Source organism: Suncus etruscus, chromosome 20 (assembly GCF_024139225.1).
Source record: "Suncus etruscus isolate mSunEtr1 chromosome 20, mSunEtr1.pri.cur, whole genome shotgun sequence".
Taxonomy (NCBI): Eukaryota; Metazoa; Chordata; class Mammalia; order Eulipotyphla; family Soricidae; genus Suncus; species Suncus etruscus.
The window spans coordinates 32,222,640-32,240,697 of record NC_064867.1 but is presented as its reverse complement, the minus strand read 5'-3'; the positions used below and the strand labels follow the sequence as shown (position 1 = coordinate 32,240,697).

The following is an 18,058-nucleotide window of genomic DNA, read 5'->3' as shown; positions in this document are numbered from 1 at the left end:
ATCCCCAACCACAGGGGTACAGCTGGACCTGCCCTTCCCATATCAGGGGCCTGACCACCAGCTACTGTGGAAAAATGATTGAGTTTAGCTCAGATAAACCTGGGCCTGCTCAGCTGTGCATGTCTGGCCAGGACGTGCAGCCAGAATAACATAAAACATGGATTGCTCAAAACAGAACCAATGAACATAACTTCAGGGTTGTTGGGACACTCGTTCACTTTCCTCTTCAGAGTTTCTGGGGTTCCTGCCTCAGAATGGGTGAATGGGGTGGGGAGGTAACTTGATGAATCAAAAACCTAGGGGGCCAGAAAGATAGCACAGCAGTAAGGTGTCTGCCTTGCACACAGCCAATCCAGAATGGATGGTGGTTCGAATCCCTTCATCCCAGATGGTCCCCCTAACCTGCCAGGAGCGATTTCTGAGCACTGAGCCAGGAGGAACCCCTGAGTGCCGCCGGGTATGATCCAAAAACCAAAAACCAAAACAAACAAACAAAAAAGCCTAGGGATAAAAGGAGCCGTATGTGCAGATTAAAGGGTATGTGGAGTGGGGGAGAAACTGTAAAATCACCCAACATGCCATATCTCCAACCCCAGGTGATAGAGTCCGAATCAGGTCATGCATGAAATAATCCAAATTAGGCTGAGGGTGAAACATATGTAGTCTGGCAATCTTCTACCTTGTATATCTCTACCAAGCTGCCTGCCAGAACTGCAGTTTTTATTGAGTCCAGAGACCACTCCCGGGTGGGGCAGTAAGGACAGATAGCTCAGGCTATCCTGAGCCAGTCCCACCCAGGTTTACAATTAAGACAAATATCTCAGTTTGGGGATAAATCCAAGTTATAAACATACAAAGGAACTAGCCATAATCTTTTTTTTTTTTGCTTGTTTGTTTGTTGTTTTGGGGGGGGCACCCTGAGGTGCTTAGGGGTTACTCCTGGCTCTGTGCTCAGAAATCACTCCTGGGGCCAGAGAGATAACATGGAGGCAGGACATTTGCTTTGCATGCAGAAGGATGGTGATTTGAATTCTGGCATCTCATATGGTCTCCTGAGCCTGCCAGAAGTGATTTCTGAGCTAAAAGCCAGGAGTAACCCCTGAGCGCTGTTGGGTGTGATCCAAAAACCAAGGGGGAAAAAAAATCACTCCTGACAGGCTCAGGGAACCATATGGGATGCTGGGAATCAAACCCAGGTCCGTTCTGGGTTAGCTGTGTGCAAGCCCTACTGCTGTGCTATCTCTCAGGCCACCTGATCTTTTTTTTAAGTAAAATAAAGTGACACCTAACAGATAAACAATGGCCTCTCACTGGCTCTAGCGGCTCATCTGACTCTTAGGGAGACAAGTCCCAGTGCTCAAAATGAGGTGCATGAGGGCATGGAGGTAAGATGTTTGCCCTTCATGCAGAAGGTCATCGGTTCGAATCCCGGTGTCCCATATGGTCCCCTGTGCCTGCCAGGAGCAATTTCTGAGCATGGAGCCAGGAGTAACCCCTGAGCACTGCCGGGTGTGACCAAAAAAAATCACACACACACAAAAAAAATGAGGTGCACAAATCCAATGCCTGCAGCAAAGCTTCACATGGGGCTCAGCCATTCTGATAACACAGAGTCCCCCCAACCCTCCTTCCTCCCCAGGTAGGGCCTCCAAGCTTGCTGTCCCAGACCTGGGTGTGTCTGTGCTGAGCAGATCAGATTGTCACAGGCAGAGAGATTTTGCTGTTCTCCCCACTCCAACCCCCATGATGGCCAGGGTGAGGCCAGGAAATGACATCTCTGGTGAGGACAGAAAAATAATCCTGTAAGAGGGTGGGCTCGGTTTACCGCTCCTCATAACTCGTTCAGAGTTGATTAAACTTCCCTTTATCAATTTTTCATTTCCCCACCTGTAGGGCTTGGGCATCTCATCCATCAAGAGACGCTGTAGTTGGAGGGTCCCTCTCCAGGCTGACCTCAGCATCCGGCCACACCTGTCCTTGCCGGTGGCAGCACTCAGCATCTCACATTTGGATGCACCCCAGAAGACCCAGCTATCTCTCATCATCGCCATCCAGCTGCTTCACTGTGCCCTTCTAGGCCATTGGCTGGAGTTGAGGTGGGAGCCTGGGAGTGCCATCCCTCACCTCCCAGCAATTCTCAGACAACTGCGCCAGAGGCTCAATGCAGGGCTTGGGGGGGGGGGGTCAGGGCCCCCCACGTGGTACTCTACTCCCTGGCTACATTTAGTGATGCTTGGGGGACCATGTGGTGCTAGGAATCAAATGAAGTCAGCTGTATGCAAGGCGTTTTATATAAAGACCTTGCACTATCTCTCTCTGGGCCTCAAAATTTTTGTCGAGCTATATTTGCTTCTGATGACTAAAGTGTCCAATGGGTAAAAGTCATAATGGATTGCTCTTCTGTGCTAGACAAGTCAGGCATCATGCACCTTCTTTCTTCCCTCCTTCCCATCCTTCCTTCTATCCCTTCTTTCTTCCTCCCTTCCCTCCTTTCTTCCTTCTTCCTTTCCTCCTCCCCATTCTTCCTTTTTCCTTCCTTCCTTCCTTCCTTCATATCCTCCTTCCTTCTTCCCTCTCTACCTCCCACCTTCCTCCCTCCCTCCCTCCATTTCTTCCTTCCCTTCCTCCATCCATCCATTCCTTCTTTTCTTCCTCCATCCCTCCTTTTCTTCCTCTTCCCTCCCTCCTTTCCTTCCTCCTCTCCTCCTTCTATCCCTCCATTCTTTCCTTCCTACTCCCCTACTTCTTTCCTTTTCTCCCTCCCTCCCTCCCTTCTTTCCTTTGTTTTCCCCTCCCTTTCTTCATTCCTTTCTTCCTTCCCTCCTTTCCTCCTCTCCTTTATTCCTTATTTCCTTCCCTCCTTCCTTACTTTCTTTTTTCTTTCCTTCTTTCCTTCATTTCCTCTTCCATTCTTCCCTCTCTCCTTTCCTTCCTACTTCCCTCCCTCCCTTCTGTAGCAGGTCAGCCCCTGAAGAGGTTGACTGATGGAGGGATGGAGAATGAGGCCCTTTTCTTCCAGCTCGGAGCACGCGTCTGCCACCCTGTCTAGCCCACGGTTCTGAGGTGAAACGGTGGGTAAACAGCTCGCAGACAATCAGGCTCGTGGAAATATTTGCTTTATTCAGATGGACAAAACTGAAGTCCAAAGACTCAGATTCAGTTCCAGCCAGCAAAAAGCCCTAGCCTTCCACAGACCCTTGCTCTTATCGTCCAGAGTCAGGTCCCACCCAATGGTGGGATCAGATACCAACCAATGGTGGAAGCAGAATCAGGTCCTACCCTAGGGTGGGGGCAGAATGCCAGGTCACACCCTAGGGTAGGGCACAATCACCTAATCAGATTAGGGTGAGCAACATAGTAATCCCCCAAAATATTTACATACACAACACCTTCTTCCTTTCCTCCCTCTCTTCCTCCCTTTCTTTCCCCCTCTATTCCTCCCTCCCTCTCTCCCTTCTTTCCTTCCTTCCTTCCTCCCTTCCTCTCTCCTTTCCTTCCCCCCTTCCTCCCTCCTTCCTTCCCCTCTCCCTCCCTCCCTTCCTTCCTCCCTCCCTCCCTCCCTTCCTTCCTCCCTCCCTCCCTTTCTTCCTTCCTCCCTCCCTCCCTCCCTCCCTCCCTCCCTCCCTCCCTTCCTTCCTCCCTCCCTCCCTCCCTCCCTCCCTCCCTCCCTCCCTCCCTCCCTCCTTCCCTCCTTCCTCCTTCCTTCCTTCCTTCCTTCCTTCCTTCCTTCCTTCCTTCCTTCCTTCCTTCCTTCCTTCCTTCCTTCCTTCCTTCCTCCCCTTTCCATTGCCAGTTGCGCTTAAGAGCTACTCCTGGCACAGTACTTGAAATCACTTCTATCAGTGTACAAGGAATAATGCTGGAGATTGAACCTGGGGCCCTCCCATGCAAAGCATATATATATGCTCAACCATTGAGTCAACTCCCTTGTACAGGGACCTTTCTTGGCAATAATCTTGGAAGGATGATCAACTCTCCCTGTTGCACAATGAGAGCTTGAACTCAGAGAGATGCCTATCAACAGGCTCCCTGCAGAGTGTTGAGAGGGTCATTGTGAAGTGGAACCCGGTGCCTGAGTGACCCGCATTCCTCCTGCAGATCTGTCCCTGCGTGCTTAGCATCACTCATGACTGTCCGGAATAAGTCTCTGGCCTCAGAACTAATAAAGGAAAATCACTTCCTGAGACCAGTCAGGCACGCACAGAGCAGCCTGGAGGCATACTGGGCCTTGGTCTTTGGCTTGGCTGGACCCAAGTTGCTGGTGATAGATGGCTCCGGCTCCCCTCTTGGGCCCAGCCGTGGGCTGGAGTTCAGAGTGGCCTTCCTTGTGATTTCTCCCCTAGGATTCCATGCCCTACATCTGTGCCAACAGCTGGCTTGTTTTAGAGTTGGGGAGTCCTACAGGGAGAAAGGGAAGGAGGGAGTCTCCTACATTTGGCTGGTTTCACTTCACCGCACACAGTGCCATTTTCTGGGTGTTCTCACAGTTAGCTTTCCTGATATCCCCCCAGTCTTCAGGATCCCCATTGGCCCCATCTCACAGCCCAGCTAGACTTGATTGCTCTTCAGTTCACAGAGACCTCTGAGCATGTGATACATTAGAAGTGCTGTGGATCTTGGCACATAATTATCCTCTAGTTACTTTCTCTACTATCTTTGTCATGGCTCCCAGCCATATAGCTCAATTGCCTACTCACTACCAGATTTACTCACTTCCTGAGTTCTTCCTTAAATCATCCATTAACCCATTCAATTCAATTCAAATCCATTCATCCATTTCCTTAAGAATTATTATTTGGGGCCGGAGAGATAGCATGGAGGTAAGGCGTTTGCCTTGTGTGCCGAAGGACGGTGATTCAAATCCTGCCATCCGTATGGTCCCCCGAGCCTGCCAGGAGCGATTTCTGAGCATAGAGCCAGGAGTAACACCTGAGCTCTGCTGGGTGTGACCCCAAAACCAAACCAAACCAAACAAACAAACGAACAAACAGAAAAACAGAATTATTATTTGGAGAAGATTTTCAAGAGGTGCTCAGCGGCCTGGTGATCTCTAACCAAGTAGTAGTTCAGTGCTAGCCTCAGATGTGGTGCTTCTCAGGTCCTGTGGACCACCAGGTTCTCCCCAGCAAAACTTGGGGGGCTATACCCAGAGATGCTCCTGAGACCACGTGGTATCAAAGATCAAACCTGAGGCCGGGTATAAGTCAGGCCTGCTCCTAACCCCAGTGCCAGATGTGGTGCTTCCAGGCCCTCCCCTAGAACATTATTATCTTTACAAAATATCTGGGCACTGGAGAGAGTACAGGGGTTAATGTGGTTGACTTTGGTACAAAGCCCAGCTCAACGTGGTCCCCAGGTATGGCCCTAGAGGTCCCCCAAGCAGTGTTAGGGTGACCCAAGTCATCCCCAACACCAAATGCTCAAACCCTTGCTTCGACCCACCGTTGAGGGAAGCCATGAAACAACGGATGAATACAGAAGACCAAAGGGCTATGGGCCTTACAATGAGGGGGTTTGGAGATACCATAGGATTACTTGGCTTGGTGGGACAGTGGCATCTCTCTGGGTCAAATTCAAGGTCTACCAGCATGAACCCCGAGGCCCCCACTTGCTGTCACAGTGACTCATGGTTCTGATGATTAGGACCTGCTCACCCACTTGCAATATTCTAGGTGCAGATGCCACCTAGTCTGAGGATACACTGTAATTAGCTTGGAACATTGTGATAAAGCTCGCTGGTGGCTGACAGCAAGATAGATGCGCCTAAACGGCTGAGGTGATTTGGAGTTGCTTTTTTAATTTTTCTCTTGTAATAAAAGAATCCAGGGCAAGGGTGTGGGCTTGCTATCTCGGGGATCTGATGGATGACGAAGTACCTGATACACCAGGGACAGAGCTACCCAGCCCACCCACAACACTTCCTTCCTCATCAGGGTTGATGTATGGGCCCATGAAGATGCGACACAAACAAGCTTCGACACGGTTTCCAGAGTCATTGTCTCCCTTTCTCCATTAAAAGTTGTGAGATATCAGATTCTGAACGGAAGGGGGGACTTCGAGTGTTTATTCTTCTCACATATTAAAAAACAGAGAGGTTCCTTTTTTTCAGTCCGAAGAAGATGTAATCCAAACTTAAGAGAATTTTTTTTTTCCAGAAAGAAAAATAAAAAGCGCTTTTCCTCTTCTAATACAACGACAATTTTCCTTTCAGCGGGTTCAATGAGAAAAACACGAATCTGGGGGAAAACTTGAATTATTTTCTTACTTGGCTGTGTGACATTGAATAACTTACTTTTTCCTCTCTGAACCTTGGTTTCTTTAACCAGACAAAGAATTTGGGATTGTGGGGCCAAAGAGATAGCACAGTGACAGGGCATTTGCCTTGCATGCGGCTGACCTAGGAGGGAACTGATTCAACTCCAGGCACCTATATGGCCCCCCAGCAAGCCAGGGGTGATTTTTGAGTGCAGAGCCAGGAGTAACCCCAGAGCACTGCTGAATATGGCCCAATAACCAATCAAGTAATAAAGTTAAAAAAAATAATTTGGGATTGTGGATTCAATGTGGAAAGTGTCTAAGGATGCTGGAAAGATAGCATAGTAGATAAGACACTTGCCTTACATGCAGCCAACCCGAATGTAATCTCTGGCATCACATATGGTTTCCTGAGCACCACCAGGATGATACCTGAGTGGTGAAGAGCCAAGAGTAACTCTGAGCATAGTTGGGTATGACTAAAAAAAAAAATACAATTATGGGACCAAAGTAATGGTACAGAAGGTAGGGCTCTTGCCTTGCATTCAGTTGAACCAGGGTTCAATTCCTGGCACCCCAAACCATTCCCTAAGCCCACCAGGAGTGATCCCTAAGTGCAGAGCCAGGAGTAACCCCTGAGCACATTTGAGCGTGGCCCCCAAACAAACAATAAAAAGTGTTCAAGAATTTGAATTCTCCCCTCCTGATACTTATCTGTGTCTCTCATCAGAGCTCCCCTTCTCCTCAGCACCCTCTGGGTGCTCAGTTCTATGAGGAAAATATAGATGATTTCCCATGAGCTGTCTTCCTGTACAGTGTGAGGCCTGTGAAATGGATAGTGAAGCTCACAGAGGTCAGAGAAGGGGAAAGTAAGCAGGTAAGTTTTTCTCTTTTTTTCTTTTTTTGTGCTTTTAATGGAAGCTGATTCCTGATGGGGCCTAGAGAAAAGCAAGTTACCCAGACTTAATTCAGAAAAACAGAGTGGTGACAACATCACAGCAGATATGAGTGGAGCATTAAAGAAAGAGGGGGAGAAAGGGGTGACTGCAAACCAGGGGTTGTTTTCCAAAATTACTATTTATGACCCATTAAAGGAATATTTGGATAATGGGAGGGGTATATAGACCACAGAAACTGTAATGCCCCTCATGAAAGAGATAGATTGACAGAGAGGGAGTGGAAAAAAAAGAGGGAAAGGAGAATGAGAAAGGGGGGAATGGGAGGGCATGAGGAGGGGAGGGGAGAAAGGGAAGAGAGGAAAAGAAGAAGAGAAAAGAAAAAGGGATAAGGGGAAGAATATGGAGGGGAGAGAGAAGGGAAAGGGAACACAGAAAATGAGAGAGAAGAGGATGGGACCAGAGGGAAAAAAGTGGAGAGAAGCGAGATGGAAAGAAGGAAAGGGGAGGAAGAGGAGGGATGAAGGTAAGTTTTTAAGGGAGCAATGGGTTCTCATCAGAGCCTCCCAGAGGGGTCACCAATGACACAGGGTCCCAACCATGAAGCCCTGTCCCAAACTAAGCAGCAAACACAGGTGCCACTCAGGGACACAGTGTCCTATATGACGCAAATACCCCTGCAAGCATGCACACACATATGCACACATGGGCATATATACAACAGACATGTCTGGCACAAGGGTACACAGAGTTCCATGTGTAGGCACTGACTAAAGGAAACAGATCAATACTTAGAAATTGTCCCCACCTGCCCAGAGGGGGACAGGCACGATGGCCCTAGAGTGGACTGCAGCCCCACAGCCCCTGTTGCCCTCCCCGAGCACGAACTCTTCAACAAACTCCAGCTGGGCAGGAAATTGCTCTTTGGAAAATCTGGACCACATGTACCTGCAATTGGTCACTCAGCAGGAGTGTTAGACCACCAAGAGGTCTAGCACAGGGTTGGCAGGGGGTTCACAACTTTAGTTTATCCGCCTAAATGGTGAACTTGGAAACCTGGCCTGGCCCTGGGCCCAGACAGTGTGGATTCTGCTTGGTGTCACAATAAGTGGACAGTCTCAGCAGTCCTTGGACAGTCCCCGCACAGTCTTCGGACAGTCCCTGTCTGGGCAGGAATGACAGGGAATGAATTGCCTCTGCTCAGGAAGGAAAGTGAAAGAAACCCCCAAATAGCCTGCTCATCTGCTTCCAATCCTTTTTCTCTTTCTTCTCTAGAGAGACAGAGAGACACAGAGAGAGACAGACACAGAGACAGAGAGAGACACAGAAAGACAGAGACACAGAAAGAGACACAGAGACACAGACACAGAGACACAGAGAGACAGATAAGAGACACAGAGAGAGACAGAGAGACACAGAGAGAGACAGAGAGACAGAGAAAGACACAGAGAGACACACAGAGAGAAACAGAGACAGAGACACAGATAAAGATACAGAGAGACACACAGAGAGAGACAGTGAGAGAGACACAGAGAGACACAGAGAGAGACAGAGACAGAGACACACAGAGAGAGACACAGAGAGAGAGAAGTGAGAGAGAGAGAGAGAGAGAGAGAGAGAGAGAGAGAGAGAGAGAGAGAGAGAACTGTGTCATCTGCTTCCAATACTATTTGTTCAAGAGTTTCTTTCTCCTTCAGGGTCTGAACTTCCTGCCTCTGCCTCTGACAATGGTCTGCTTTTCAAGTTTTTCTTTGCATGCCTCCCAGACAGGTCCCTCCATGGTCCCATAAATATCTTGCCTCTCCTGCACCTAAACAAGGACAGAGGGAGAAGGCCTTTATGCCAGCTCAGCAGAAAAGACAGGGCCAGGTGGCCCAGTGTCACTTGCTGGGGACTGAATGCATTTTATCATCAACTTAATCATTCAGAAACTCTTTTTTTTTTTTTTTTTGGTTTGTTTTATTTTGGGTTTTGGTTCAAGCCGGGTGATGCTCAGGGGCCACTCCTGGCTCTGCACTCAGAAATTACTCCTGGTGATGCTTTTGGGGGGGGGGTCAGTGAATTTTTCTTGTGCTCAAGCTTTGGTCAGGAACTGAATAAAGTTTGGGAACAAGGGGCTCTTCTTGGAAAATAGAAACTCGAGTGTGGAAGGCAGATCATAAAAGAGAGGACAGGAGATAGTGAGCAGGATATACAGCTGACCCAAGTTCGATCCCTTGCATCATCTATGGTCCCTTGAGCATAGTGGAATGGTTCCTGAGCAGAGAGCCAGGACTAAGCCCAAAGCATTGCCAGGTATGACCCAAAACCCCAAAATAAAATAAATCCAGAGGGGCCAGAGAGATAGCACAACCATAGGTCATTTGCCTTGCATGAAGCTGATCTAGGACGAATGATTTCCTGCATCCCATATGGTCCCCCGAGCCCACCAAGAGCAATTTCTGAGTGTAGAGCCAGGAGTAACCCTTGAGCATTGCCGGATGTGACCCCAAAACAAAACAAACTAATAAATAAACAAAAAATAAACCCAGAAAGGGGAACTTAATACCCAGTGTACAGAATGATAAAGGCTGGGAAGGAGGAGAGGGTGATGGGCATCTATTTCAGTCAGGCATTACAGAGAGCCTCTTGGCACACCCTATCAAACTAGGTAACCCCAATACTTATCCCACGGCCAACTCTGACCTCACAGACGGTCTCTGTGGGGGATAGCTGGGAACTCTGTGCACAAGGGAGCCTGTAGTAAATCCACAAGGGCATGTGCTTTCTACACTGCTAACAGCTTCAGATCAGGGTTCTTGTCTGGAACCTCTTGGTGACCCCACAACCTGCTCTGAACACTCAGTGAAGAAATGAGTGAGTGTGTGAGTGAATGATTGAGTGAAGGGGCATTTGTTATGGGGCCTCAAGAGTAAATGGCATAGGCTATATAGAGTGAGTGAGATGTCAGAGAGTGCTTATAAATGGGTGCCACTGGCTGTTGTGGCTCTGGGGACTTGGATGTGGAGCAAGGAGGAAGGGGGAAGCTCGGAGAAGAGGAGCAGAGATTGAATGCAAGTTTTTTTTTTTTTTTTTTTTTGGTTTTTGGGTCACACCCGGTGGTGCTCAGGGGTTACTCCTGGCTGTCTGCTCAGAAATAGCTCCTGGCAGGCACGGGGGACCATATGGGACACTGGGATTCGAACTGATGACCTCCTGCATGAAAGGCAAACGCCTTACCTCCATGCTATCTCTTCAGCCCCTGAATGCAGGTTTTAAAGGGTCTTGGAGGCCAGTCTGATCCTGCAAGTTTCACCTCGCCTCTGTGTCCTGCCATTGAGAACATTGAATCTCTGCCTATGAGCTGGTGTTAGATAAAATGAGCCAGAGGTGGCCTGAGCAGAATCAAAGCCTCAGCTGCCGGCCCAGAGAAACAGTTACAGCAGGCAGGACAGCTTTGCACCACAGCCAACCCAGATTTAATCTCTCACCATATATGCCCCCCCAAGCATGACAGGACAAATCCCTAAATGCAGAGCCAGGAGTAACCCTTAAATACCATTGGGTGCAGCCCCAAAACAAAATAAAAAACAAAGTCTTAGCTATACCCTAATTGTCCTACTTCCACTCATATCTGGACCCCCTTCCCATGAATGAGTCATTGATGAAGGGCTTATAGTTGAGGGCTGCTCAAAGTTCCCAGGACAGATAAACTCTCTTGAGACCAGAATAGGATCTATGGGGATGGAGTGGGGGGAAAGGCTGAGACATAGGTGGGGTGAACAGTAGGAGTTTTTGTCCCTGACCCAGTGAGAGGAAAGGAAAGACTTGAGATGGACACTGGGCTCAAAGCTTTTGCACCATATGGACTCAGGCAAGCCTCATCTGTCATTGAATCCCACTTTTTTCATCCAAGCAGTGGCATGTAGGGACGTGATATATTCATCATGTGGCATTCTGCATCCTCATCTACTTGTGAACCCCAATTTGCTTTCAGAGAACTCCTTCTAGAACATGCTATTTGGGGGGCCGGAGTGGTGGCACAGCAGTAGGGCATTTGCCTTGCACACGGCGTCCCATATGGTCCCCCAAGCCAAGAGCGATTTCTGAGCTCATATCCAGGAGTAATCCCTGAGTGTCATTGTGTGCCCCCCCCCAATGCTATTTGGATAGGGCTAATTCAGCCTACGACACCAGGATTAGATGATCTGGAGCATACACAAGATCCTATGACTACTGAGACTTGACCCCTGGGATTTTGTGCATGGGGAGAGAAAGGTGAGCCTGAGGGTGTCTCTGGCAACTTGTCCACCTTGGGGCAAGTAAGTTACTTTGAGCCTAAAACCCTCTTAGAAGAAGGCAGAGAGAGATCCAGTGGGTAGAACAAACAGATTATAAGCAAGACCCTTCAAATTTTTTTAATTAAATATAATTTTTATTTTAATCATAGTGGCTTACATATCATTGACAATAATATTTTAGGTACATATTAACATAAAATCAAGGGAATTCCCATCACCGAATTGTCCTCCCTCCACTTTCATTCCCGTCCTTCTCATATCCTCTTCCCTTACTCCTGGGGCTGCTAGAATAAGTGGGCCCCTCTGTGCCTAGCTTACTACTTAGTGGTCTTACACCTATTTGGTCTTGGTACCTCCCTTATTCCTTCCCCTAATTGGGAGGCAGGACTAGATAGTTCAAGTTATGTGGTTTTGTTTGAAGAAGAGAAAAGTAATAACCTGGAGAAAAAAAAAGAAAAAAAAAGAATCAAATACTCCGGAAATGGGCGGAGTCCTTCTAGAGGCTTCATCCGTGGTTTGAGAGACGAAGGGGAAAAAGAAGGTGAAACACCACAACAGTACATAAGGAACTGTCAAATAAAATATCCAGTGAGCATTCCAAAAACAAAACAAAACAAAACAAAACAAAAGGGTAAGCACCATATAAAAGCCATGGTATTGAGATAAAAAAAAATGTGGCAGAGCACATAAGAAAAGAAGAAAATAAATAAATAAATAAATATAAATGGAGACATCCACTTCAATAGCCAAACCACAGCAATGAAATCAACAAAAAAATAGATAAGTAAATAATAATAAAAAAATTTGTTTTGTGCTATTTTTTCCCTCCTGCAGATGCACAGTAAATATTGGGGTCATTCGAAAAGGAATTCCTTTGTCTAAGAGATACAGGGTTTCTCCACCCTTGAAGTATATTGTCATGGGATTAACTATAGACTCCTTTCAGGTTCATTTACTCTCCCCTTGGTGCTTTTGTGGTGTATGGAAGACTTTTGCTCCGTCCTGGGTGATAACATCAGACCTCTGTATCTAGAGGTCTCGGTAAGACCCTTCAAATTTTTGAATCTCACTGTAGCTGAAGCTACTGTGTCTTGAAGCTTCAGGTACTGAAATTCTGCCTGTTTTGTTTGTTTGTTTGTTTTTGGCTGGAGCTACTTTGGATTGAGTATTCTCTCTTTGGCCAGCTGGTGCAGGAGTGGGTGAGATTTCTGGTGATTATTTGGTCTTAGAAACTGATACGTGAGGGCCAGAATATGACCAGGAGCAGAAAAAGGGAGTGTCGATATAGGGGCCCCACAAACCTTCAGATCCCTTATTGAGAGTAGAGTTAGAGACATCAGAAACAGAGAAGAGAGGGGTTGGAGCAATAGCACAGTGGTAAAAAGTTTGCCTTGCACGCAGCAGGACCTGGGTTCAATCCCCTGCATCCCAAATGGTCCCCCAAGCCTGCCAGGAGTGATTTCTGAGTGTAGAGCCAGGAGTAACTCCTGAGCACCACCGGGTGTGACCCCCCAAAATAATGAAAAGCAAAACAAACAAGCAAACAAAAACAGGAGAGCGATGGCCCTGGGCTTCCCATAGAGGAAACAGACCTGCTGTCTATCTGTCAAAAGGCTATTCTGGGGGCCAGAGAGATAGTATGGAGGCAAGGCATTTGCCTTGCATGCAGAAGGATAGTGGTTCAAATCCGGGCATCCCATATGCTTCCCCAAGCCTGCCAGGAGCTATTTCTGAGTGTAGAGCCAGGAGTAACCCCTGAGTGCTGCTGGGTGTGACCCAAACAACAACAACAACAACAACAACAACAGTAACAAAAAAGGCTATTCTGGGGGTGTGGACAGAATGATAGCACAGTAGGGCATTTGCCTTGTATGTGGCTGACCTGGGTTCGATCCTGGCACCCCATTTGGTCCCCTGAGCACATCCAGGAGTGATTCCTGAGTGCAGAGCCAGGAGTAACCCCTGAGCACCACCTGGTGTGGCCCCTGCCCCCCCCCCAAATAAATTTCTTCTAGGAAAGCCGCACACCTAAAAAGGTCCTACATTCTCCTCCTCTTTCCATCTAGATTATTCCATTTTTCAAACCATCCTGCGTCCAACTCAACCTCTCCAAACTCGTGGGTCCCCACCAGGACATCCTTTAGTGTTATTCTCAAAATTGATCTCCTCCTTGCACAGATGAAAAAAAATGGGGTTCCAGTGAGGGGGGAGGCCCCAGGTGAGCTAGTCAAGACCACAGCCCGGCCCCCCACTCTCTGTGCGCCCCTCCTGGACTGTGTGGCATCTCTACTGTCTCTGGTATCTCTGATGTCTCTTCTGGGGTGCCTGCTTTGTACTGCCCCCAGTTCTTGTCCCTCTCTCAGCTTCCCTCATCATCCCTGCCTCTCTCCCTCTCCCTAATCTCAGTGAAGTTATTGATCAACTCTGGTCTTTGTTCCTTGCCCAGTGTTGCATGAAGAAGCCACTGCACACACCCATCCCATCTCCATCCTGAGGCTCCTGCCTGCTGGCTCCCTACTCTGCCTCACCCCACCCCACCCCAGATTTCCGGTGGAGCTGGCTGGCCAGGCAGCAGGCGGGGTACCCGTGGGGAGCCGGCTGTTTGTCAGCACCCCCTTCCTGAGTCTGGAACCCCTCCCTGCTGACCTCACCGCTTTGGGCGCTTATAAGCAGCGGCCACTCCAAGGAGCTTGCAGCCTGGTCCTGCAGCTCTCTCCTAGGCTACTGGACCCAGAACTCTCGGATCCGGAGCCACCCCAGCCAGGTAACCCGCTTGGAGCATCTCTCTCCGCAGGTGAGTACAGAAGGACTGGCGCTCCTCTCCTCCTTCCTCTCTGGGGTGCTGGGGAGGACGCGGTGGGTTTGGTGCCGGGAGCGCATCCTCTTGAAGGGTATCCTGGGGTGTGCGCCCTGGGCGCACGGTCCCGGCTTCCAGGAGGGTTTTCGACATCCTCCAGACACCCCGCAAGACTTGGCAGGAGGCAGAAGCAGGCAGGCATAAAAGCCTGGCAGGTAATATCCGACTTATCTCTTCTGAGAAGCTACAAGTAGAATTTCAGAGCGAGAATTCTACCAAATGACAGGGAGCCAGGGATGCAACTAAACAGGACAGAACAGATGCATGTATAAGGAGGTCTTGAGTTCAATTCCTGATCACCCCTTGCAAGCAAGCAAAAAACCAAAAAAAACTATTGAAAGGAATAGCGAGCATCTTAGGACAAGACAGAATTTTCTCTCCTCTCTTAGCAGAGTCCTAGAACAAGAACCTTGGAATCAGGAGCTAGAGGAGATGGGGTTAGGATATTGCTGTGGGAATTTGGGGTGAGGAGTGCTTGTTTTAATTTGCAACAGGGCCCAGATCACCTACCCTGCTCCCCTGCAGCTTTTGTGAACCTGGGAAGGGGATCACACTCATTTTGACTAGAAAAGGCAGGAACCCAGGTGGGTGGGGTACAAGGGTAAAAGGGGACCCCAGAGTCCTGGATATTTTCTCTGGTCTCAGCCTTCAGCTCCATGCATTCTGTTTGAGCTCTACTTCCTGATCTCTGGGCTGGGGATCCCTGGGACATGGAAGGGGGAGATGATGGGGAAATGGATGTTGGGTGGGGTAGTATTCAGACTCTCTCTCTCTCTCTCTCTCTCTCTCTCTCTCTCTCTCTCTCTCTCTCTCCCTCCCTCCCTCCCTCCCTCCCCAAGACGCTGCCATGCTCGGCCTCTGGATGATGATCACCTTGGCTCTGACCCTGGTCAGCATCCCTGGCCACGCACAGCCAGACGTTGCCCAGCAAGACTCCCCTTCTGCCGAGTCTCCAAGTCTGGATGATCTCTTGCGCCAGGCACAACGCTTCCTCCTCCTCCGGGAAGACCTCCTGCAGCTGCATGCTGCAAACCAGCATGATGGTGAATCCGGTAAGCTGGCCTGGGTGGTTCTACAAGTGGGCAGTTGTGGGCCTGGGGAGAGGGGGATGTCTCCTAGCTCAGGCCTTGCACGGCACTGGAATTTCATTGGCATCCACATGAGTGGACTCTGCTGGGATCAGTTTCCCCTTTTAGCTCCATTTAGGGGGATAATCCATAGAAGCAGAGGGGGACAGGGTAGGGGAGACACTTTGTGTGACAGTTTTCAGCTCAGCACTGCTCTAATTCCTCAGATATTCTCCCAGGCACAGTTCCACCATTTGAGCCACTGTGGCCACAGCTAGGACAGTGGCAGAGTAGGGAGTGGACACAGAGGTCAGGACCTTTGTAAATGTGTGACAGGCACCAAATCTGTGTGGAGTGGGCAAAAGGCTGCCATGGGCACAGGGTCTCTCAGTGGTCTTTTTTCTTTCCCCAGAGCTCCAGGTCTTTTCCCCCAGCTGGGTCTCCAAACGGCAGCACCCAGGTAAAAGGAATGAGGAGGAAGAGGAGCAAGAGCAAGAAGTAGCAGAAGCAGAGGAGGAAGAAAGAGGGACTGTAGGACCCTACAAGCGCCAGCACCCTGGCCGTCGAGACGATGTGGCCCTGGGGTCTCTGGGTGCCCCCCAGCAGAAGCGGCAGCACCCTGGCAGGCGATCGTCCTGGCTCCCAAGCATTTTCACCAAAAGGCAGCACCCAGGCCGAAGGCTGGTGGATCTCCAGGCCCAAGAAGGGGATGAGAAGGAAGAGGGGGCCTGGGAGGAAGAAGAAGAGGAGGAGGAGGAGGGGGAGCTGATGCCCGAGAAACGCCAGCACCCTGGCAAGAGGGCCCTGGGCAACTGGTGTGGACCCTGGCGAACCTGTGGGCAAGCCAGCCTCTTGCTGGGGATCCTTGAGGATCTGAGCAGGGACCAGGGTGCTGAGAACAAACGGCAGCACCCTGGTCGGAGAGCAGCCTGGATGGGGGAGTCCCTGGAGGTTTGAATATTGCCCTTTAATATCGAGTTTGGGGTGTAAGAATATCCTGGGTCCTGTGTGCCCTATCCCCCCCCCATGACCTAAGTAGTCCCTATTCTTAGATCCCTCACCAAGCTCCCTAATTTTCACATGTGTTGACACACACACACACACACACACACACACACACACACACACACACAAACACACACCCTGGCTTTGCCCTGCTCCTCCAGAGATTTGATAAATCTAGTCTATGAGGTAGAATCCCAATTTAGCTTATTTACACTGCTGGCCAGAGAACAAAGCCCCCAGGCCTTCTCTCCCTCACCCTGCAGGCCACATCCCTTTTCATATCCCTGGCCAACATGATCCCCCATGTCTTCTAAGGAATTTCAGAAAAAGGCAGAAGCTCTGGAACATGAATCTGTGATGACCGAACCCCAGCTGTGCCACACATGAACTTCAACCAGAGAACCAAGAATGTCCTCTTTCTTGGACATGTGTTTTGTGATGGGACCCCCGTAGTGGTTGTGGGAATGTGGGCATATAAGACTTTGTTCAAGTTGTTCTGAAACTTGTGGTTTGTCCGGATTCCCCCCAGCTCCTTCCCTTGTCCAAGGTGATTGTCTTCCTGGTAATAAAACCCGCCTCGAGAGCATCTGCAGAGTGGTTCTTTCTCAGTGGAAGTGTTGGGCTTTATTTTCAGCACTGAGAGGGATAACCAGAGCCCTTTAGCTCTGTTGAGTCTGGGATACAGGAGGTGTGAAAATCCTCGTGACTGTCCCCATCTCAGAATAAGGCTTGTGAGGTGAACAAGATCCTGGAATCCACTGACACTTGGGGGGAAATGTCTGAGTGTGCCTGGTTGCATGAGTGGCTAGTCTGGCCCAGGACTATGATTCTTGCTGTCCTGTGACTTGTCAGCAGTCAGAGTCTCCTGTCAGACATGATAAAGTACCATGCAGGAATTGGGGATGTAAACCTGAGACCTTCGGTGCTGGAGAGATAGCAGGGAGGCAGGGCATTTGCCTTGCAAGCAGAAGGACGATGGTTCAAATCCTGGCATCCCATATGGTTCCCGGAGCCTGCCAGGAGGGACCTCTGAGTGCAGAGCTAGGAGTAACCCCTGAGCGATGCTGGGTGTGACCCAAAACCAGCAACAACAACAACAACAAAAAACCTGAGATCTTCCTTCTGGATATCCTAGGGGCAAATGACACAGGGCAACAGGAAGGGATAGGAAGCAAACTAAATTTGGTAACATAAATCCAACACTTTTAAGGCCAAAAGTTTTGTGACATAACATCTGTCAGACACTGCATCTAAGCATGGTGTGTATATAAATCCTTAATTTTAAAATTTGAATTTAAAATTTTAAATCCCATTTTACTAGCTAGGACAACTAGACACGCAGTAGGGTTAAGTAATAAATTTATCCCTAGTAAATTTGGATCCCTCATGCCAGTTTGTAACCTCTGTGTTTCTTTTTTTTTTTTGGGTGGGGGGTGATACCCAGCGACGGTCAGGAGTTACTCCTAGCTCTGCACTCAGAGGTCCCTCCTGGCAGGCTTGGGGAATCATATGGGATGCTGGGATTCGAACCAGGGTCCATCCTGTGTTGGCTGCATGCAAAGAAAACACCTTACTGCTGTACTATCGCTCCGGCCTCCAACTTTTATTTTTCTTATGGGATGATATATAACACTAATTTTTAATAGGAAGGAAATAAAACTTTGTTTTTTTTTTAAATTAATAGTTTGGAATTTTACT

General features: G+C 49.0%; 1 protein-coding gene across 1 annotated transcript; it reads left to right on the top strand.

Moving 5' to 3' along the window:
• The first annotated feature begins 14,066 nt into the window (after positions 1-14,066).
• TRH (thyrotropin releasing hormone) lies at positions 14,067-16,461 on the top strand. Its single transcript, XM_049766547.1, has 3 exons — positions 14,067-14,225; positions 15,128-15,340; positions 15,768-16,461. The coding sequence occupies exons 2-3, from the start codon at positions 15,136-15,138 to the stop codon at positions 16,310-16,312; spliced, it is 750 nt and encodes a 249-aa protein (XP_049622504.1). The 5' UTR covers positions 14,067-14,225; positions 15,128-15,135; the 3' UTR covers positions 16,313-16,461.
• The last annotated feature ends 1,597 nt before the right edge of the window (positions 16,462-18,058 follow it).

Bases quoted from the DNA above. Each gene is read 5' to 3' on its own strand.
- TRH (XM_049766547.1), top strand. From the start codon at position 15,136: ATGCTCGGCCTCTGGATGATGATCACCTTGGCTCTGACCCTGGTCAGC. The intron at 15,341-15,767 runs GTAAGCTGGCCT...TTCTTTCCCCAG, and splicing joins CCAGCATGATGGTGAATCCG to AGCTCCAGGTCTTTTCCCCC.